Below are 21,968 nucleotides of genomic sequence, written 5' to 3'. Positions count from 1 at the left end.
GGGATATATTAATTAGACTCCTCTCTGAAAGGGAAGTAACTCAATTTCAGTACTGGCATACCATAAAAGGAAAAAACATTTCAAGATTCAATAAACATATCTGCTTTGGAAGGAGGCTGCCTATTGCATCTTTGCATCCCTGACTGCTTTGTCCAAGCCTACTTCAAACCAGGGTGCATAATACTGCCAGATACACATCAGGAGCAACTTAAGAATTCAATCATTTCTCATTGCCAGCCACTGACAAAGGGGGTGCCTGTTGCTGTCTCTGCATGAGTCACCGTGTAGGGCATGCTTCCATGTTGGGCAGCATACAAAGATGAATGATTCATGCGGAAGTGGGGTGGAGGGGAGGTGTTTAATAAGTAACCCTAGAAAAAAGCATGCATGCAGTCAGAGACTCATTCAGGGACCCACCTCGCTGTCATTACCCCTCCTGGCACTTCTGCAATTCCACGCCTTGACAAGGCTTTGCCTACCCTTTGCGGGGGGGGGGGGACTAACTTGCCCTTACATTAAGCAGGAGCTCATTAGCTCCTAATGAATGTTAATTTGCTGTAAATGGAGCCTCCTCTTTCCTTGGCTGGAATGGGAAAGCTAATTGAACTACATGCCTGCAAGGCTCTGAGGCAGACTCTTTAATGATTACCACAAGGTGCCCCCTGGAAAGGAGCATCAATCAGACCTAGTTAGGACGGAACCGAGGAGGCACTGTTCTATACCATCCAGGATGCACGAGCCCTGCTGGGTCAGGCCAGAAGTCCCATTCGCAACAGAGATAGCAACGCGGGACAGTGGCAGCAAGGCCACAAAGGAGACGAGCAACCTCACTGCTAGTCTCCAGCACTTGGCATTCAGAGGTAAACCTTTCGTGAACACCGAGGTCCTTTTCTGCCATCAGCTGAAGCCTAGACACCTCTCCTCTATGTTTTTTTTTCTTTTCCCACTCCTTGGATCTGATGATGGGAGCTTTGACTCTCGAAAGCTCGTATCTTGGAAATCTAGTTGGTCTTTAAGGTGCTGTTGGGCCCGGATCTTGCTTTTCGACTGCAGACCGACACTGCTATTCACCTGACACTATCTCCTCTACGTGCTTCTCTAAGCCTCCAGTAAGAACATAGGAACAGCCCTGGTCTGATCAACGGAACGTTTTTGGATGTTAACTCACTCTCTCCCACAGTCACATATACACACACACACACACACCAGCCCAGCGCCTGTGCAGATGACACTAGAGCAAATTGTATTGGCTATGTTTATTTCATTTACAAAGGCAGTAGAAGAATCTATCAGCATGATATCCTCCTTGTGGCAGATCCAGGCCACCAATCACTTTTATGCAAAACAACAGGGCAAATCCCGGTCTAAACCGACAACGTGCGAAGTGGAAATCCACCCGGGAAATGAAAAATTATCTCTATTTTTAACAAGAGAATAATCACAGTATTATCAGTGGGCTGGATAATTATACAATGTGCAAAAAGTGCATTCATATACTCATAGTACATCTGAGATTTCCTTTACAAAGTCCAATCCAAGCAGGGGACTCAATGCCCCGTCCCAGTCCTTTCAGGAACAAGGCAAGTACTCCATGGGTAGATGAGATGGTAAGTATGAGTCAACTTATAACAATAACTGTGTTTTATCTTTTCTTTTCTTTCAGGTGTCATTCAAGATATTGCATGAGGGATCCAACAAAAAGCAGCCCTGAGGCTGGCTAGGAGGCAGATTTCTTTACGACTTCCTCAGGGGCTGAAGGATCACGCGATCACGTTGACAAAGGTGGTCTTGCAAGACCGAGTACTGCAGCCCCACCAGGGTGAGCTCCATCTCCTCCTTCCAGAAGAGTGCCCGGAACCAGTCCAGCAGCTTGGTGAAGAGCTGGTCGCTGATCGCACAGCGCAGCCAGGCCCCGCGCCTCTATTGTCCCTGGAACCAGCCAGCCTCACTGCCCCGCCGCCACGCCACGCTCTGCTCCGCCGCCGGGCTCTGGCACTCGCTCTCGCTTGGCTCCAGTCGCTCAGCGGCCGATAGGTGGGATCTGGCAGCCACTCACTGGCCGAGTGGAGGCTTTGGGAGCTGCACTGGGGCCTCTGCTCCTGCAGAGGCCCCTGTCGGGTTCGGCCGCGGAGAGCGGAGCCTCCACCCGGCCCGTGAGTGGCTGCCTGACCCCACCCATCGGCCGCCAAGCGACTGGAGACGAGCGAGAGTGAGTGCTAGAGCCCAGCGGCAGAGCGCGGCACAGCGGCACAGCCAGCTGGTTCCAGAGAGAATAGAGGCGCTGGGGCCTGGCTGCACTGTGCAATCGGGGCTGGGAGCAGAGGCAGGATGCTGGCACTCTTCACCAAGCTACTGGACTGGTTCCGGGCGCACGTCTGGAAGGAGGAGATGGAGCTCACCCTGGGGGGCTGCAGTACTCGGGCATGACCACCTTCATCAACGTGACTGCGTGATCCTCACATTGTATAATTATCCAGCACACTTATAATACTGTGATTATTCTCTTGTTAAAAATACAGATATTTTTTCATTTCCGGGTGGATTTCCACCAACCACTTTTAGGCTTCCCAAAAGGGGGTACACGTGTGAGATGGAGTGGAGGACTGCCACCTCTCCTTGTAATAGCTTGGCATGCCCACCTCATGGCTAGAGGAGAGGCCCCTCAAATTATCTGAATGGTATCATGTCCCAGAGACCACCAACCATCCCACTTCCTGTGCTAAAGAACTGTTCTTCTCTCACTTGATAACCCCAACCTAGCCACAGTAGTTCCAGCAGTTTTCCAAATATTCTTCTCCCTTGCCCCATGAAAGTGGATCCTGGCTGATACAGGCATCTCTCCGCAAGCCGGGCAGAGCCCAACTGACCATCTTGACCACCAGAAAAAGCAGAAGGGGAGACAGTACAAGGGGCATGAATGAGTCGAGCTGGTTGGTCAAGAGCAGCCGGATCCTCAGCCACAAGATCCAGTGGCCAAACAATCTAGGAACCGTGGGTGGCTGGCGGCTGCCACGCTGCACCTGATGAGAAATCTTCCATGATGGGTCTCAGGGACAGGTACATTTGGCAGAGCGGTTTGGGACAGCACACTGAAGATCCGTTGACCCAAACGAAGCCCCCTCCAATGGACAGGGACTCACAGTTGCTCCCATTCCCTCCTTAGCCGAAACCCAGAGTCAGCATCCCCAATCCCTTGCAAAAGCGGAGGCTCATGAGGGCGCCCTCCATGTTGGGTCCTTGTGCAAAACAGCCTTGTCACACAGCAGAGGCTCTGTCCGAGGTTGCAGGGCTGACAGCAAGATGGGCCCGGAGGAGGGAGCTGCACTCATAAAATCTGCTCAGTGCTGGAAGCAGAAATGTCTAACAGTCTCCAGGCAGCATAGGGGTTGAGTTCATCGGGGTCTCTGCAGAGGGCCCACACGTATAGCATCCGCAGGACCTTGTCCTGGAGAGAAAATGGGACAGCGTTAGTATGGCTTAATCAGCAGCTCTCAGATGCTGGTCAGAACCGTCTGCACTGAAAAAGTAGCATGTGACAATGGGTGATACAAGAGGGGAGGGGTTTTAGATTAGAGTCAGTGCACCAGCTAGGCATACAGATGGTCCCAAGTTCAATCCCTGATATCTTAAAATGACATCCAGCGGCCGGGGTAAGGAATGACCTTTCACTGCCAAACAGCACCAGCCAGTTGACTATTCTGGGCTGAATGGACTGATGACTCAAGAGACAGCAGTCCATGCAAAAGCTCTTTATGGCGCAGAAAGTAAGAACCAGCAATCTGAACCGTGCCTGGAAAGAAGCCGACAGCCAGCAAAGTTCCCTGAGGACCAACAACACGTTGTTAGATCTGTGATCCCCTGCATCTGACAAAGAGAACTGTGGTTCTCAAAAGGTTATGCTACAGGTTAGTCTTTAAGGTGCTACTGGACTCTTTTCTATTTTGCTACTACAGACTAGCACGGTGAACTCCTCTGGATCTGTGATCCCCTCTTAAAACTCCTCCTCTGTACATAGAAGGATAAGGACAGCAAGGTTTGCCAATACAAGGCTGTCACTCTTTACCCTAGGACAAAATTGTCAACTGCGGGTATCTATGCACCATTTTAAAACCACAAATTGATTTAATCAATTCAACTTTTTTTTTTAAAAAGTGTGAAAACTCCCTTGCTCTTGTCAGAACCGGTATGATTAATATCCACATTCAAATGCATTTAAATGGCACAATTGCAAGGCCTTCCATCAACCCACTGCCCATCAATTAAGCAATTTAATTAACCGATTCTACATCACATTAATGGATTAGAGATAGCCCACCAATTGACAACTCTCATTACGTGCCATCATCGCTGGCTGGGGGTGTATGTAGAAGCAGCGAGATGACAAATGAGAGATCATTGAAAGGCAGGTGGACGCTGCTAAGCTTTGAGCTCTGTCTAGGCAGTCCCTAGCTTGAATTTCCACTTACCGGGTTTCCTTCGACCACTGCCCCTTGCTGGTTTTCAATCACCATGACTAGCTGAGCTTGGAACGTGATTATCAGCACCGGGCCCTGCTCCATCATCTTACCCATTGCAAGCTACAAAGGGAAAAAAAAGAGAATGCAAGTCGCTAGTCCACAACGTGCTGCCTACAGAGCAGTTGCAATTTGATTTATTTAATTTATACCCCACCTTTCTCCCTGACGGGGACCCAAAGCAGCTTATATCATTCTCCTCTCCTTCATTTTATCCTCACAACAGTCCATTCGGTAGGTTATGCTGAGAATGGTCACCCAGTGAGCTTCCATGCTACAGCAGGGATTCAAACCTGGGCCTCCCAGATCCTAGTCCAACACTTTAGCCAATATACCACAGCCTGCCATTTCAGCACAGACTGGTGCAGCCATCAGATCTCACAAAAGAAAGAAAGAATGCAATGATTAAAGCTGACTGGTGCGGCGTGCAGAATATGGGGCGAGAGCTACGATTTGGGCAAGAGGCTCCTCGCTCCAGAGGCGAGTGTCCTTGCAAGCAGAGCAGATCCACAGCAACCAACCCTTATGCTGTTTTCTACAGCCCCACCGAGGAGCTCTGGAGGTTGGATTTGCAATGAGACGGGGAGGCCAAAGGCATCAGGCGTGCCTTCAGAAAGACCACAGCAAAAGGCTCTGTGACCCTGCTCTGCGCAGTCTATGTAACGCAGAGGCCTTGGCCAAAGGCCTCCTCTTGTTAGCATGGTACAGTACTTAAAGCATTGGATTACCGAAACCTGGATCACCAGTCAGGTCGGGAACCTCACTGGCTGATTTGGGGGCAGAGGGGCCTTCTCCACATCACAAGATTATTGAGAGAATAAAAAGGAAGAGCCAGGAACCCCTTGGTGGAAGGACAGAATAAAAATGTGACAAGGTTATTTTCTTTAGCCATTCACCCTAAGTTGTAGGCGGGAGGGGGGGGAGGAGAGAACTCTCAATGTGCCCCAAACGGAAACAGAGCATTAAAAAGAGAGGCAAGCCCTTTGTGAAACACAGTATAAGCCTTCTCGTAGTAGCTGAGATGCCAAATGAAAAGGAAGGTAGCAGAGATCCATAGGACTGCCCGCCCAGGCACAGTTGCCAATCCCTCACCTACAGCAACAGAAGCCGGTCCAGGGCACTATGTCAATTTTCATGAATTGCATGAATTTGCCATTCATGCAATCCCGGCTCCCCCCTACCCCAGCAGATCCCAGACCGCCCAGGGCCTTCGGCCAGAGGCTCACCACACCCTCCTCTCCACCCCTTTTGCAATTTCCCGTGATGTGTGTGCAGCAAAGTTTGGGAGGGAAATCCAGAGAGCTGAATCATTTTTGCGTTTCTTCTTCTTTCCAGCCCACCTCGAGGCTCTCTGTTGCCAGGGAAACGGCTGCCTCTTTTTCTCACCAGCCCCAAATGACGTCACGGGCAACACTGCTGTATTTTTAATGCCAAGTGTGGATTGCCAAATAAAAAGCCCTTCTCAGTACCACAGACCAAAACTAGGTTTAAACCAGGTAGATTACTGAAAAACATCTTTTTGAAAGAGAAGGATGTTGCTAGACCTCAGGCTGGCGGGCTGTTGAGTAAACACCGCACTAGCCGTTTCCCTACACATTCCGTCCCTGTCTGCGGGATCTTGGGAGATTTCTTTTTGTCTGTTTGCTTTACTCCAAGGAGGGTATTTGTCAACCACAAGGATGCTTTACTACATCCAAAAATCAAAACTCAAAACACGCTATCTTTCCTGCAACCCCAGCCCCTGCCATTTCTAAATCCACAAATCTTTTCAAGGACCAACCTAAACTTCTCACATTCAAGGGCAGCCCTTTCATAACAAGACACTGAATGGATTACACGCAAACACATCCATTAACGCACAACATACAAGCAATTCCTCCTGCAACACCACCAAAGAAGCGCACAAATAGTGAGACCGAAAAGGCCTGGTCTAATTGGCAAGAGTCTTCCATCTTCTTTGGACCACAGACTGTGCTAAGGATCCCTCCCACTACTTAATGATATTTTGAACTCATATCTGCACTGATTCTTTTAACTGCTGTAAGAGCAGAGGCAAAGGCGGTCTGCAAGAAGCCTGCTACTTACATCCACATTGTCAATGTCCAGGATTTTGGAGCAGAACCGAAGACCCGTCGCTTTTGCCTGCTGAATTGGATGTGCCAGCTGGCTGTACGTCTGAAACAGGAACCCACTGGTTACAATAACATTTCTAAGATCGCCTCGAAAGATGCAAAGCGAGTTGTGCTGGTACATATTTTGAACATACTTTTCTGTTGTAAGCTCAAATGTAACTCAAATGTATTTGATTTAAGTTTCTATGCACTTTCTACTATTATTTTTATCTTTTCTTTTTAAATAAAACTTTTATTATTAAAGACAGAGACAGAGACAGAGACAGAGACAGAGACAGAGACAGAGACAGAGACAGAGACAGAGACAGAGACAGACAGACAGACAGACAGACAGACAGACAGACAGACAGACAGACAGAAAGAAAGAAAGAAAGAAAGAAAGAAAGAAAGAAAGAAAGAAAAAGAAAGAAAGAAAGAAAGAAAGAAAGAAAGAAAGAAAGAAAGAAAGAAAGAAAGAAAGAAAGAAAGAAAGAAAGAAAGAAAGAAAGAAAGATGGACAAGAAGGGCAGTGAAGAACCAGCAGCCAAACTGTACGGCTGCCATGATTCTGTAGGCCCCCTACTGTCAATGCTGGTCTCATGCTACATGCTTTTTCTGGGGACTCACACCCAACAGAGTCCAAAGGGCTATTGGGGATGACGTCAACCATGCCCACTCCCGTCCTGGGTAAGATACTCACTGATTCATAGCACCAGTCTTTCAGGATATCTAGATCTCCAGTTATCATGGCCTAGGGAAGAGGGAAGAGAGGGGGAAGAGGAGGAGGCTGTAAATGAAGGACACTGCAACAGCAACAGGAAACACAAGGCCAGCACGAACCCCTCACTGGGCCTATAGCTGCAAGGAGGCCGCCTCTCCTTCCTCCCAACAAGGACAGCAGACCAGACCGCTTGCTTGGCCCTAGCTGGATTTAAATCTCTGCCTCTTCCTTTCCTGACAGTCTTCAGACTGCAAGCCCGCGGGAAGGGTGTGTTACCCTTCAATCAAACTGCCGTGCAAGCTGTCCCAAAACCCATTATAAGAATGGCAAATTTTCTCCTGGCTTTCCACAAACGACACAAAACCAAATTACTCAAAAAGGCTTTTTACTCAGATAGGAGGGCTGTATTGTAGGGAGGGGATCACAGATGATCTGCTAATGATTTAGGAACCACAGACTTCACCACTGTGTTGTATTGGATTCCTACTAATGCTATGTCTTTGTGAACTTGTATCTATTTACCCTATGGCATCGTTTATGGAAATGTTCTTGATATTGGCTGTACTAATCTCACGCTGTGTAACCTGCCTTGAGTCTCAGTGAGAAAGGCGGACTAGAAATGAAATAAATTAAAGTTAGCAAGATGCTGACCAGCTGACTTTCTCAACAGCCCCCTTGCAAGGCTGGGCTGCAAGAACTGAGCTACTGGGCCGAGGTGACCCAGCAGCAACAGCCCCAGCACAGAGGCAAGACTCCAAGGCACGGGGTGCTTCCTTCCATCCCCTCGCAGGCTACGGTATTCTACAGAGGGTGGCCCAGCAGCCAATCCGTTTCATTGTTAAACCTGCCATCCATCTTGCAAGCAAAGTATCATGGTTAGGTACATCTAGTCTAATACCCTTCTATTTCACCTTTCTTCCAAGGATGCAGGGTTGGGGCTGGCAGATGGGTTTCTCTCGCTTCCCTCCCCCACGGTCGCTGCCACCCCCACACAAGAATGTACCTCCAAGATGTTGGGTATGATGTCATTCTCGCACTGCTTGAGGAACTGATCTTTATCAAAGGTGGGGTCGACACGGAGTACCTCTGTCAGAACCTCTGACATTTCTGTCTTGGAGAACAGCCCGCCTGGCAAAAGAGTTGTGCAAGATCAGGCTGGTGCAAAGAAGGGAGTCAAAGAGGAAGAAAATGAGGTTGGACCTGGGAAGATCTGCTCGTGTGGCGCAGGCTGTGCCAAAGGAAAAGGATTACTCTCATCACATGAGATCACCAGGGAAGAACTTGACAGCCTAAAATTCTCAGTGTGCTTCTTAAGAAAGAAAGAAACAAATTCCTAATCCCTGAGACCAGGGCTTTTTTTCTGGGAAAAGAGGTGGTGGAACTCAGTAGGTTGCCCTCGGAGAAAATGGTCACATGGGCTGGTGGCCCCGCCCCGATCTCCAGACAGAGGGGAGTTGAAATTGCCCTCTGCGCTACATGGCATGGAGGGCAATCTCAACCCCCTCTGTCTGGAGATCAGGGGGCGGGGCCACCAGCCCATGTGACTATTTTCAAGAGGTTCTGGAACTCCATTCCACCGCGTTCCAGCTGAAAAAGAGCCCTGCCTGAGACCACGGAGAATGGCTTAAGGATGTGGGACAGTACCTGTTAAAGACATGGACTTTTCAAGATTTCCTCCAGCGATCCATGGCAGGTTTGGGAATGCTGATAGCATTGTTCTTTGCTTTACCTCCTCAGGAGTTCGCTAGCCAGACATTATCTGTGGTTGCCATCAACTCCCCTCCCACCCAACCTCAGAACTGAGCCTTTGGTGCTTGCCAAGGAACTAGGACAGAGCCAGGATCTTCTGTAGCTTGTGCCAGATATGGTAAAAAACCAGCAGGAGATTCTCTTCTGCCCCCCACCCCCACACTATACCCGTGCCAAGTATTAATCACTTGTGAAAAACATTTATTTCCTTGTGGCAGAAATTTCAGTGGAAGGACACAAGATGAGCACTTCGCCCGTTAACCTTCACTGGGGAGAGAGGAAGAGAGAAGCATACCAATGAAGCCGGTCACTTTATCTGTAACGGCACGTGAAGCCCGGATGATGGCGTTGTCGCTTTCGTCGTATTTCATCTTCATTTCGAAGAACCCTGGGGGGGGAAAGCGTTTGTCGGCTGCTGTCTGAAACACATACCACATTCCCTTTGAAAAGGACAGCACCACCAAGGCTGCCTTCCCCCTCCAAGCGCTGGCACCAAGGAGGGTAAATCCTTGGCCCGTGAGCCCACTTACGGTTGAAAACCACGTTGTTGTCCTTGAACTCTTTCCACTGTTGAGACCACTTGGAGTCCTTATGGAGCACCACGCCCATCGCCTCTCTGAAATGGAAGAAGCCCAGGTCAGGAGAGGGAGACAGGACCATCTGGAGCAGCGCCGTCATCTTCCAAGTTGGGGTGGGGTGGGGGGTCACAAGACAGGGCATTTTCTGTGGTGGCACCTCGCCTTTGGAACGCCCTCCCCCTTGAGGCTCCCCTGGCTCCTACTTTACTTTCTTTTCGGTGCCAGGCTAACAGACGTCTTTCTACCCAGCTTTTAATCAGAGGTTTATCTTACCAGCTTTTTAACTGGTCTGCTCTGTTTTACAGATGGTTTTGATGCTGCTTATGTCTAATATTATTAGACATATTATGTCTAACACACACACACACACACACACACACACACACACATTGACTGACTCATCAACACCCAGTCCAAACACCTGGACCCAGAAACATGAAATTTGGGGAGAACATTCCTTTCATGATGTAAACCCCCACTAAGAACGGATCTTAAGAAATTCACCCCCTAAGGAGGTAAAAAAGGGTTAAATGTGTTTTCCCAAAGGGATACAGCTTCCCTATGTAGCTGGCAGACTGCTGCCTGCTTGCACCCCCATCCACTGCCAGCTCGGCCACTCTTCCCTGGTTGGGCCAGCCTTTCAAGGTCATTTGCATATGCAGGCTGACTGGGGCTCACAACATTCCACACCTCATCCCCCCACCACCACAGTTGGAGCACAGAGGTCATTTGCATATGCAGCTTGATTGGGCCTCACCCCACCCCCATTCTAAACAGTATGCAGTTGCTATTGGGAGTCATTGAATGGGTCCTGAAGTAAAATGCACCTCCCAGTCTTCCCCTCAAAGTTCACTCGGGTTGCCAATCTCCCTGTGGGGCATGGCTTTCCTGTGTGGCTGGCAGGCTCCTGCTTCCTTGCACCTCCTTGGATTTAAAGCAGTTAGATACCGTAGCAAAGCACGGGTATCAAGCTAGTAAATCAATAAATAAAACATCTTGGCTTGGTGCCCTATCACTGTTTCTGGTAGCTGGGCAAGCCCTCTCCACTTCCTAATGTCCCACAGGAACTGCTCCCTTTTTATATTTGCAGCTCAGGTGGACAGCAGCCCTGTTCATCTTTAAGGTGTCGGCAGGCTGCTGTTTTATTTTGTTACAATGTGGCTATGCAATTTCCCCCAGTGGAACAGCCTCTTACACTGAAGGAAGGCTTCTTTGCTTTGGGAGGAGGGAGCCGCTCTTAGCCAAGGGGACTGGTATAATACGAACCAGGATGCTGGTCCTTCAACCTGTCCAGCGTGGCACTGGTGCGTCTTTGCTCCAGATAGTATTCTGGTGAACAGCTTCTTCCTAGCCTCAACTGGGAATCCCCCAAATCTGCCCCCCCACCCCGCCCCATGTAAGCTTCTCCTAGCCCAAGAGTTCCCTTAAACACAACCAGCAAATCTCCCCACTTTGGCTGATACGCACTCATTGGCTTCGAACACCCGTTCTTCTTTTATTCTGTCCCCAGAAAATTCCGTTCTCTTCCGCAGTCTCTCTGGCCGCTTGTAAGGCCCCGTCTGGCCAAGCACACTCTCATCAATCTCTTTCCTGACAGTCTCCACTCCCTGTAAGAGAAACATCCGGTTACGTCAAAGAGACGAGACCGCTTGCGCCTTCCGGGACTACAGCGACGGAGGGAGTGAGAAAGAAGAAGTGGCAGGACAGAACAGAAGCGGGCACAGAAATCAAGAAATGCTTCCCAAAGCCAGATCCCTGAAATCCCTGATTTACATTTATCTCTATGGTGAACTCCTCCAGGCGTCTCAAATAAAGCATAGGGCCTAGAGGTGTGAAGACTTGGAAAAAATTGAGAAACGTCTTGGAGAAAATCAGTCCCCTTCCCCTCCTTTTTCCCTCACAGAACTTTTCAATTTTTGCAAAGGAAAAAATTGGGGCAAGCACGGTGGGGCTATGATTTTTTTTGTTTTTCTCTTTTGAAAAAGCTTTGTAAGACAAGATTTTGCTCACTTAGAAATGTACAAGACAACCTACAGCATTAGATAACAACGGCAATGTATGCTGTAGACATATACAAATGTTTTCAAAAAGACGTTTATAGTTGAAATGTGAATAACCTGAGCAACGATTAAAACGCTAGGTTTGGGGGGGGGGGGCTGTTCAATCCAGCCACAGGGTGTCTGGGAGCACCACACCTTGGAAGCGGCACCCACCTGAGAAATTGCCTTGAAGGCTGCTGTCCTGCCCAGCTTTTCCCCGCCTCTGGACACAGTCTCTGCCGACTGCTTGGCTGTCTTTGCTGCTTCCTCCACGCCTTCCTTGATCTTCCGGCCGATGTCGCTCTTGCTAACTTCGTCTAGGCCCTTTGGCCCAAGGGAAGAAGAAGGGTCAATTACCCTGCAGTTTAAAAAGGCTGGAGAGGTGGAGGCTGGCACACAGACTGAACTTCCCTTAAGTAGCACTGTAAAAAGCAGCTACTTGGACAAACATACACCCAGTAAGACTAGAACTCAGAAACACAAGAGGTTCAGGGTGGACAAAAGGAATAATTTCCCTTGTGGAACTCACTGCCGCAGGATGGTCACCAGCTGAAAGGACTGAACAAAGAGATAAGACAAATTCAAGAAGAACAGAGCCATAGGTGACTATTAGCCATGATGGCTAAACAGAGTCTTCGTTTTCAGAGACAGCTGCTGGGGGCAACAATGGGGGCTTTGGCCTCTGTATCTCTGCTTGTGGGTATTATGAGGCCTCTGACTAGTCACTGTGGCAAAAAGGATGCCGGACAGACCCTCCAGAATGTTCTAAAAACATATGGTTGTAAATACACCATGCTTTTGTACAATCTGGACTCTCTTACCTGGGTTAGGTTTTAAGCTCCTTGTTATTTGCTCTGAGCCTCCAGAAAGGGAAAAGCCAAAATCTTTAATGAACAAAAGAAACTAAAAACAACACTGACCTCTTTGACTGTGCCGGTGATTTCTCCAAACTTCTTTTTAATGACTTCGGAGGTCTTCACTGTTTCGGACTCTATGGTTTTCTGCAAAGAAGAGAAATACACGCATGTGAAAAGGAAAAAAAGTTGCATTCCCACCTTTACATTTATACATTGGGTTGCAGTAAATCTGTCACTAAATGGCATTCCTTGAAGCACATTTCCTATTGAACATCCCTTTTGCCACTGTGATTCCTTGAAATCCTACACACACTTACTTGAAGAACAGATCCTGACATAGTGGGGCTTACATCTAAATATGCTCAAGATTGGGCTGAGACATAGGGAGGTGAGGTCTGAGAAGCTACTAAAAATTTGGTAACATTTGTGGGATGTGTTCACAAGACGGGCTTGGAGAAAGTTAACACGGTGTTGCTTTTTAAGCCACCTCCTGAGGACTAGAAGCATGCTTGCTCACTCTCCTTTTCTAAATGAAAGCTAGATCACATTGGACGATATGCTAGCAGCCAATTCACTATCCAATAAAATGTCCCCAAGATTTGATCAAAGAATAAGATGCTTCCAAATAATGATCTAATCAGAAGCCCCAATTGCTACAGGAAGCCCCCTAGTTTGAACCTTGCTACAGCTGTGACTTAGCTGTTGGCCTCTCAGCTCCTTCCCAGCAAAACTGGAAAAGCTGATGTAAACTGTCAGCCCAAAGCCAAGTTTTGGTAGAAATGGCTGAACTCAGATTCAAAAATGTAAGTGTTGTCAGGCTCTAGCCTAGCTCAGATGGCTGAGCTGATTAGTAGCACCTCTGGAGCAGTCTCTGACTTTCCCAGTGTTTGGACTGTTCTCAGAGAAGCTCCATGTTCACTCCCTAGATTTTCACACAGCTGAAATGCTAATTAACAGCTCAGTCCTGATTGGCTCTTGAGTTGCCGGGTGATGCACTGAGTCCCGAAAAAGACAGCTTCTCAGCTCACCCAGCTCCATTCCTTCCCTGTCTGAGCTAGCTTTCTTTGACCAAGCTCAGACCATGATGCAAGTACGCCAGAAAGAAGTTGAAAGCTGCAGACAATTCATCACCTTACCGTCCCTACGCTGAACCAGCAAGGCATGGGAGAGGGCTCACATTCTAACGGACGGCTGAGATAAGCAACACATGGATGCCAGACAGAGATGCCTAGTTAGCTAGCTCTTCCGATAAGCAGATTTTATGTATCAGCTGTAAGGATTTCTTATTTTAATGTCTGTTGCCTGTGTAAGAGTGTTTTATGCTTTTTGCAAACACTCAAGCTAATAAATTTAACTTTTATTTAAGCTGAGTCGGGAATTCATGACGTGGGCATGAGTACATCCCAGAACGAATCCAGAGACTGGAAAGCCAAGGCCTTTGGGAAAGGGAGAGCTTTCAGTCTCACAAACAAAACAGGAACACGTCTCTCTGGCCTGATTGCTGAAGTAGGAAGGGAGGTGGCCTTTTCTTGATATGCCTTACAAAGAGAGAGTCGCTGTGGTGTAGGGGTGAGAGCACTGGGCTAGGATTGGGGAGAATTTGGGTTCAAATCCCCACCTGCCATGGAACTTACCAGGTGACCTTGGACCCGCAACTGTCTCTGAACACATGAAGCTGCCTTATACTGAATTACACTATTGGTCTATCAAGGTCAGTACTGTCTACTCAGACCACCAACAGCTCTTCAGGGTCCCAGGCAGAAGTCTTTCCCAAGGTCTACTACCTGATCCTTTTCAACTGGAGATGCCAGGGATTGAACCTGGGACCTTCTGAATGCAAAACAGATGCTCCACCACTGAGCCACAGCCCCTCACCTACTTCACAGGGCTCTTGTGAGGGAAAAATAGAGGAGAGGAGAACGATATATGCTGAGCTGAGCTCCTTAGAGGAAGGACAGAACAAAAATGCTACCAATTAAGGTAATGCAAAGAATGCAGAGGAAGAGAGTTGGCCTAAGCCAATAAGCTTTTCGGCTGTATGGTCAAGGGAGCATGGAGAGGGCATTCTCTTGGTACTGGGCAGCATTCAGTGGAACCCTAACTGCCTTATGGTATGAAGCGAGGTTGTTGTTATTATCATTAATAATATTATTATTAGTTATTTATAGTCTGCCTTTCTCACTGAGATGCAAGGCAGGCTACATACTACAAGTGAATACAATATAATTAATAGGTAGGACGTTCACATAAAACATGAAAATAAAACATGATCAACAGATAGACAGAATAGCATTTGGAAGCCGTAAATGTGAAAAACTAGCGGAAAGCCAAACCCATCAATGAAATCTCTCTGAATTTAAAGCGCAAGTAATTAACATGACTTCTTTAGCAACTTCAAACTACCCAGGAAGAATGCAGCTGCATCAGCAGACAGCACCCAACAGCCTAGCCTAGAGTCCCTGTCCCTTACCAGGTATCTCTCTGAGCTATTACTTATGGCACAGCTCTATAATCTGAGTAGAAAGCCCTCCTAAATAATTCAGTCTTGCATTGTTTGTAAGACTGGGAGCTTGGGAGCGTCCCTGACCACAGGCAGGCCATCCCACAAGGTGAATGCACGTGTACGGGCAGCTGTCAAATTTGCCCAACTGAAGGGTGGTATCTGCAGAAGACCCTGTCCAAAGGAGCAAAGCTGCCATGGGGTAACATAGGGGGAGAGGTGGTCCCACAGCTATGAGGGGCCAGGGCCATGAAGGGGTTGACTGTAATACTCATAACCTTGAACTGAGCCCAGTCACTGATGGGTAGCCAATGGAGTGGCTGCAGAATGGGAGTGATATGCGTGCTCCGTCTAGCTCCTGAAAGTCGATAGGGCTCAGCACCTCTCATCGCAATTCTGTGCAAGAAATAAATAAGCCCCCTGCCCAAGTTCTTGCTACTTTCATTTGCTAATGAATAATACACAAGTAAATAATAAAATAGGGACAGGAAAAAAGAGAATTGAAAGGTGACGAGTGCCAATAATACACGCGCATTTGTAATTATAGATAGCCAATTAACAGAGCCCAGTTTCTCCTGCACCTAGAGGCAACCCGCCATACACCACAAGAGAAAAAGAGACGTACGTATTTCCTTCTTGCTTCCTGGAGAGCATCTGACTCCTCCAGTTTCTTTGCTTCGTCCCGGAACTTCTTGATACTTTCTTTCATCTCCTTGTTTTTCGCCAACTCCTGTTTGATATTCTCCACAAAGCCAGATATAAAGCCCTTCCGGCCACCCGATGAATAACATCTAGGCTGAATAGAAAATGGTTTCTTACAACTTTGAATGAGCCAAAGGGCAAAAAGCACACACGCAGTACACGCCACCAGGACCAAAAGAGTCATAGGCCCATCAGTGGGTCAGATGCTGTCAAAGATGTTCAAAAGTGCAGATTTGGGCTTGAGTCATGGCCAGTAGGAGGGCTCTCTTTTTCAAGGCCAATTTTAAACATCCATGCCAACGCACAAGGCAGAGATTTTTTTCCTTTGCCATGGCAAAAGCGGTGACATGCTGTTCATTTTGGATTAGTTGCCATTGCTGACTATCATGCTTTTGGAGGCAGATATTTATTTTATATTTATTTATTTATATTTTCGATTTATATTCCGCCCTCCCTGCACAAGCAGGCTCAGGGTGGATTACAATTTAATAAAAGCATTACAATAAAAATTATATTAAAACAGTTTAAATAACAATATAAAACAGGACAGTATGAAAATAAAAATACACAGCAACACTCAGTAATAGGGTTCACCACCTAACTACCATTTAAAAGTTTTAAAGAAGCTAGATGGTGGATTCATCTAATGGGGAGGGATCCAGTCTCCTCTATTTGTCCAGTGGAGGCCAAGCCACATCTCAACCATATGCCTGGTGGAACATCTCTGTCTTACAGGCCCTTCGAAAGGATAACAATTCCTGCCGGGCCCTGGTGTCATCCGACAGAGAGTTCCACCAGGTTGGAGCCAGGACCAAAAAGGCCCTGGCTCTGGTCGAGGCTAGGTGGGCCTCCCAGGGGCCAGGGATCATCAACACTTGTTTATTACGTCATAATGTCCTCTGAGGCACATATGGGGAGAGACAGTCCTGCAGATATGCTGGTCCTGCTCCACATAGGGCTTTATAGGTTAATACCAAAACCTTGAATGTGATTCAGTACTTCACTGGTAGCCAATGCAGCTGGCGCAATACCAGTGTTATATATGCACCATTTGGCACTCTGGTGATGACACGTGCTGCTGCATTTTGAAACAGCTGTAATCACCGGATCAGACCCAAGGGAAGCCCCGCGTAGAGCGTGTTACAGTAATCCAGCCTAGAGGTGACCGTTGCTTGGATCACTGTAGTTAAATCGCAGGTCGAGAGATACATGGGGCAAGCTGCCTGGTCTGTCGCAAATGAGAAAAAGAGGATCTGGCGACTGCTGCGACCTGAGCCTCCATTTTCAAGGAGGCATCCAAGATCACCCCCAAGCTCCTCACTCTCGGAACTGGTGTGAGTAACACCCCATCGAGGGCCGGAAGCCAGGGATAGCATTGGAACCTGCATGTTCCACTCAGCTACCACAGCCAATAGCAGCACAGACCTCCATACAGCTGTCTAGTGTCCCATTTAATAATGAAACAGCTGTCTTGCTGGATCAAGTGCTTTCTGTTTCCAGCCATGGTCAGCAAGACATCTCCAGGAAACTCACATGATGGTAACAGCCTACTCCTTGCACTGCTTGCCCCAAAACAAGTAGTATTGAGATATCCTGCCTCTGAATATGGAGGTTTCATTTAGCAAAGAAGACGTAAGACCATCCCTCCTAGATGAGATTGAGTGGTCTATATGCCAATAAAGGCTTGCTTGACTTGACTGGTGTAATCCAGCATCCTGCTTTCAATCTGACTCTTCCAGGAAGCCTGCAAACAGGGCATAAACACTGCAGCCCTCTTCCCATTGTCTTCCACTCAACAAATGGTACTCAAAGGTATACTGGCACTGAACATGGCAGTTCTGTTTAGTTACTCTGCTGAAAAATCACTGAAAAATCCATCCTCCAGAATACAGCTCACCAGTCTGCACTCAGCAGAAAGCAACTTCGTATGTTCACAAACAAACACATACAGCTCTACTAGGGCCATAGCTCAGTGCCAGAACACCTGTTTGGCACACAGATGACTACAAGTTCCATTCCTGGAATCTACAGTTTAAAAAGATCTCAGGTAGCAAGGGTGAGAAAGGCATCTTTCTTTGTCTCAGGGCTGATGCTACTCAAAGGAAAACACAGATGACCACAGGTCCTAAGTCCAGAGACCAAGATTAAATCTAAGAGAAGTTGCAGGTGGTTAGCTTTGGGTTGAACATTATAGAAAGCCTCCTAATAGTGAGAGCAGCTTGACAACGGAAACCAAGTTACATTGTGTGTAGGAGGGGGCACTCTTCAATTATAGGACTCTATGGTAAGGTGCCCACCCTCCCTCCATGAGAGCTGAAGTGGCCAGTCTTCTTCCCCATGAGATATGGAGTTGAAAAGGCTTTGTGGAAGACCCTGCATAAATGAACACTTTAAGATGGAAGGCTTTAAAAAACACATCAAAAATAGCCACCTGTGTTGAGCGTTCAATATTGCGAACAATTAAAATGTAGTTTCCATGGCGTGCGTGTAGGGGGGAGGGGGTCTCACTCAACTCCACATACACACAAAGTGCCACTTGCAAAACGTACCTGGTAAAACTGAAGGGCTGGTCCGCTGCTGCGATTTACAAAGACATGGCGGGTGGGCCCTGAACACCGTCCCGATGCGAGCCATATGTTTAAAAGGCATTTCTAGGGTCAGACAGACAAGAGGCCCTTGGTTAATACAAAACTCCAAATGCATGTCTGAACTGCAATGTGGCCCTTTAAGGAGATGGGAAATACTCTGTTTGAAAGGGCTCCAGAGCAAATTTGGGAAACAGTCAGAGTGATCCAGTACAGTGTGATCTGGGAGCCTACACTCAAATTCCCATTTTGCCATGATGTGTGATAAGAGGACTTGGGCTAATCACTCTATCTTAACCTACCTCTCAGGATTTTAGTTCAGTGGTATCTTAGAGGTCAAGATTTCCAGAGCCAGCACTCCCTTCTTCAAATCGCTCTCAAAAGCTCATGCTCTGAAAATTTTGTTGGTCTCTGTGGCTGGACTCCAATCCTGCTCTTCTACTGCAGACCAACACAGGCTATCTACCTGAAACTACTTCTGAGCATGTACAGAGTGTCTTTCGGGAGCTCTGACTCCCTCAAGCCCATACCCTGGAAATCTTGTTGGTCTCTTAGAAGGCTGTGTCTTCAGTCTGTCTGCTTCCAGTCTTCAATAAAGATGTTTATTACAATAAACAGCTGTTAATCTCAATATACTCTACCAACTGGATAGAGTTCCTAGGTGTCCCCAATGGCTGGCAAACTCCCAGCCATTTGTGCCTCTGCTCACCAACTGATTAGTGGGAGGAGACAGCCCAGAAAACAGACTGGTGAAATGAGCATGAACACACCTGTATCATCAGCTGATTATGTCACTTCGGGTGTGACCTATAAGTAACGGCATCACAGCAAGACTGATTCTCTGGCAACCCTACTTTCTGAACCACCCCCTGTTCCAATGGGGTCAGGGAAAGCCAGTTCTTTGCTTTGGGAGAAATGTACTTTGAGGAAGAAACCAGGGAGTACCAGGAAAACACATTGATGGGAACTGTTTCAAATCCTCTTTTCCATATTGCTAAAGACCTCATAATGCAGCCACCTTGCTGAAGCTAAGCAGTTCTGGGGCTGGTCAGGGCCACCATGGGGAACAGCCTGGGAATCTATATGCCAGGCTCAAATCCTGCTGTTCTACTGCAGACCAACACAGCTACCCACCTAAAACTACAGCTATGAAAATAAAAATAGGCATGGGAAGAATGAATGACATTAGCCACCTAGAGTACTTTGGAGAAAGCGTAGAAAAAATGTGACAAATGGGTCTGAGGGAAGTTGCCGGAAGGAGAAAGACAATCCGCACTTAATAGCATCGCTGCCTATAAGATCAGCATAAGCTCACTCGATTAAAAAAGAGGGGGTTTTGCACGTGGTCAGGACCCCCGGCTGAAACCCCCTGCCCCTGCCTCTTTGACATAAGCCTGGATGAAATGACACAGCCGCGGGTAAAAATCCACACTCAACCCTCCTCTTTCGGCCCTGGCCTGAATGAAAGAACTCAACAGAAAACATTCTGCACATGCTCAGGGATACCCTCTCCTTTAAAACGGGCCGGGGAGGGAAGAGAGGCACTATCGGGCGTGCTCGGGGACCTTCCCCGACCTTTAACCTGCGCTGAGCAAACCGGAAGCGGGGAGAAAGAAGTTCCCCCTTCCCGAGCTCGGTCTTCTTACCCGGCACCCCCACAGCGCGGCCGCCGCCATCTTGGTCAGGGAAACGTCTGGGCCGCAGGAGCGACCTTTACGTCGGCGGCGGGTGATGGCGTCACAAAAGTATGTCGCCTCGCGCCCTCCGTGACGTCAAGGCCACCTGGTTGCCTCGGCGACGGCCGCGCCTCCGCGGCCCGGGAGCTGGGCCGGGTGGATGCGCAGTTTCCTGGTCTGCTTTTTAGTCAAAACGCGGAGGCTTGAGAGGGAGCGCTTGGCTTGCGCTCTTTTGGAGTGTTCTTTGCTCGGCCCATACAGAGAATCCGTCAGAAGACGTGAGGCGGGACTGGTTGCCAACCTCCAGGAGGTGGCTGGAGAGCTCCTGGAATTACAATTGATCTCCACTCCAGGGCCTAGAAATGAGTTACAGTGGAGATCAAATGGCTGCTTTGAAGGGTGGACTCTTATACTTAGGGCATTATACTGTGCTGAGGTCCTTCCCCAAGCTCAGCCCTTTCCAGGCTCCATCCTCCAAAGTTCCAGGAATTTCCTGACCCTGGAGCTGCAAACCTTACCAAAGCATAGTGGGGAGAGAAAGCATGAAGCCTCTAAAATGGTTGCATAAGAGGCAGAGCCCCATTCATATTCCGCCCCTGCCCCCCCCCCCCGGCTTCTTTCATGAAAATCAACCATGTCTGTTTCCTTCCTGTGTCAAATTAGAACAGTGAGCAAGCTTAGATGGCAGAATTGCCCCCGCAGTGGCTGCGATGAAGGCTAACTGGAACCTTCCGTGGTTAGGAGCAGTCTGTCTCCGATTAGCAATTGCTTAGGAAGAAACAGAAGCCAGCTTTGGCTTCTGGGTGCTGATGGTACAAAGGACTACATAAGAAAGGGAGAGGCTGTTACTCACTGATAAGCATCCTCTTGACATGCAGATTCTGCCAGGTTCAATCCCCAGCATCTTTTTAAAACACTCAGGTAGCGGGTGACGTGAAAGACCTCTACCTGAAAGCATAGAGCTGCTGCCGATCTGAGAAAATAGAATTGGATGGACCAGGGTCTGATGCAAGGCAGTTTGATGTGTTCCTGTAAGCCTTGAATCTGTTATTATTCAACAGCCATCCTCACTGGCATCCAAGGCAGCAGGCACTATAATAGAAAGCAACTCCACCCGTCCTGCCTTTTTCACACAATTTTATTTTCGAAAGTGTATTAAGTTGCTTCCCTAAAGTCCTCGAGACTGCTGCATTCAATCGATAATGGCATGGAAACCCTAAATGTCACTAACTTATCAGCCCAAATGATCACCAGATCACTGAACCTACATGTAGCAGTAAGGTTGGATAAGTGATTGAGAAAGGCAATTTGTCCATATGAGCTCAGCTGGTACTCAAAACCAGTTGTCCTCTCCTGTCAGCTACATTCTTTCTAAGACCCACCTATCAATTCTTTAAAGATACCAGCTCTCTGTCTCACTGTTTTAAGTTCTTGCTTTAACTTACACTGCAAGTCTCAGCATATTTGTCAGTTCCGTCAACAGTGATCAGATTTATTCCCCAGGAACTAGATCCAGAGGAGTTAGTCGTGTTAGTCTGTAGTTGCAAAATAGAAGAGTCCAGTAGCACCTTTAAGACTAACCAACTTTACTGTAGTGTAAGCTTTCGAAAACCACAATTCTCTTCGTCGAAAGCTTGTTACAGTAAAGTTGGTTAGTCTTAAAGGTGCTACTGGACTCTTTTGTTTCCCCAGGAACTGTGTTTAAGACTGCAGTTCCAAAAGCTATGGACCAAAAGTGCGCTGATTCTTCAGGTGAAATCACCAACAGTATTAGCCCAAAGCAGATCAAATTACTGTAATATACCTGAGCTCCTGATGCAAAGGCTTGTGATAAACTACCCTGTAGCAGTGAGGCACTTTGATTAATTTGATGTTTCCAAACAACTGCAGTTTTAGAAACAGGACATCGCTAACTGACAACAGATTTTATTTATAG

The 21,968-nt window shown here is 47.8% G+C and overlaps 1 protein-coding gene and 1 non-coding gene across 2 annotated transcripts; both read right to left on the bottom strand.

Moving 5' to 3' along the window:
• Positions 1–1,241: 1,241 nt before the first annotated feature.
• TIMM44 (translocase of inner mitochondrial membrane 44) lies at positions 1,242–20,046 on the bottom strand. Its single transcript, XM_054979338.1, has 13 exons — positions 20,003–20,046; positions 18,321–18,422; positions 15,695–15,865; positions 12,633–12,713; positions 11,887–12,036; positions 11,141–11,280; positions 9,626–9,711; positions 9,391–9,483; positions 8,350–8,474; positions 7,326–7,376; positions 6,600–6,689; positions 4,467–4,577; positions 1,242–3,445 (listed from the first exon to the last, which is right to left on the bottom strand). The coding sequence occupies exons 1-13, from the start codon at positions 20,030–20,032 to the stop codon at positions 3,326–3,328; spliced, it is 1,350 nt and encodes a 449-aa protein (XP_054835313.1). The 5' UTR covers positions 20,033–20,046; the 3' UTR covers positions 1,242–3,325.
• Positions 14,369–14,440, bottom strand: TRNAA-UGC (transfer RNA alanine (anticodon UGC)). The gene has a single exon. It is a non-coding gene; the product is annotated as a tRNA-Ala (tRNA).
• Positions 20,047–21,968: the final 1,922 nt, after the last annotated feature.

The sequence above is a fragment of the Eublepharis macularius genome, chromosome 5 (genome assembly GCF_028583425.1).
Source record: "Eublepharis macularius isolate TG4126 chromosome 5, MPM_Emac_v1.0, whole genome shotgun sequence".
NCBI classification, from domain to species: domain Eukaryota; kingdom Metazoa; phylum Chordata; class Lepidosauria; order Squamata; family Eublepharidae; genus Eublepharis; species Eublepharis macularius.
The sequence above is the reverse complement of the archived record's forward strand: the minus strand, read 5'-3'. Positions and strand labels throughout refer to the sequence as shown.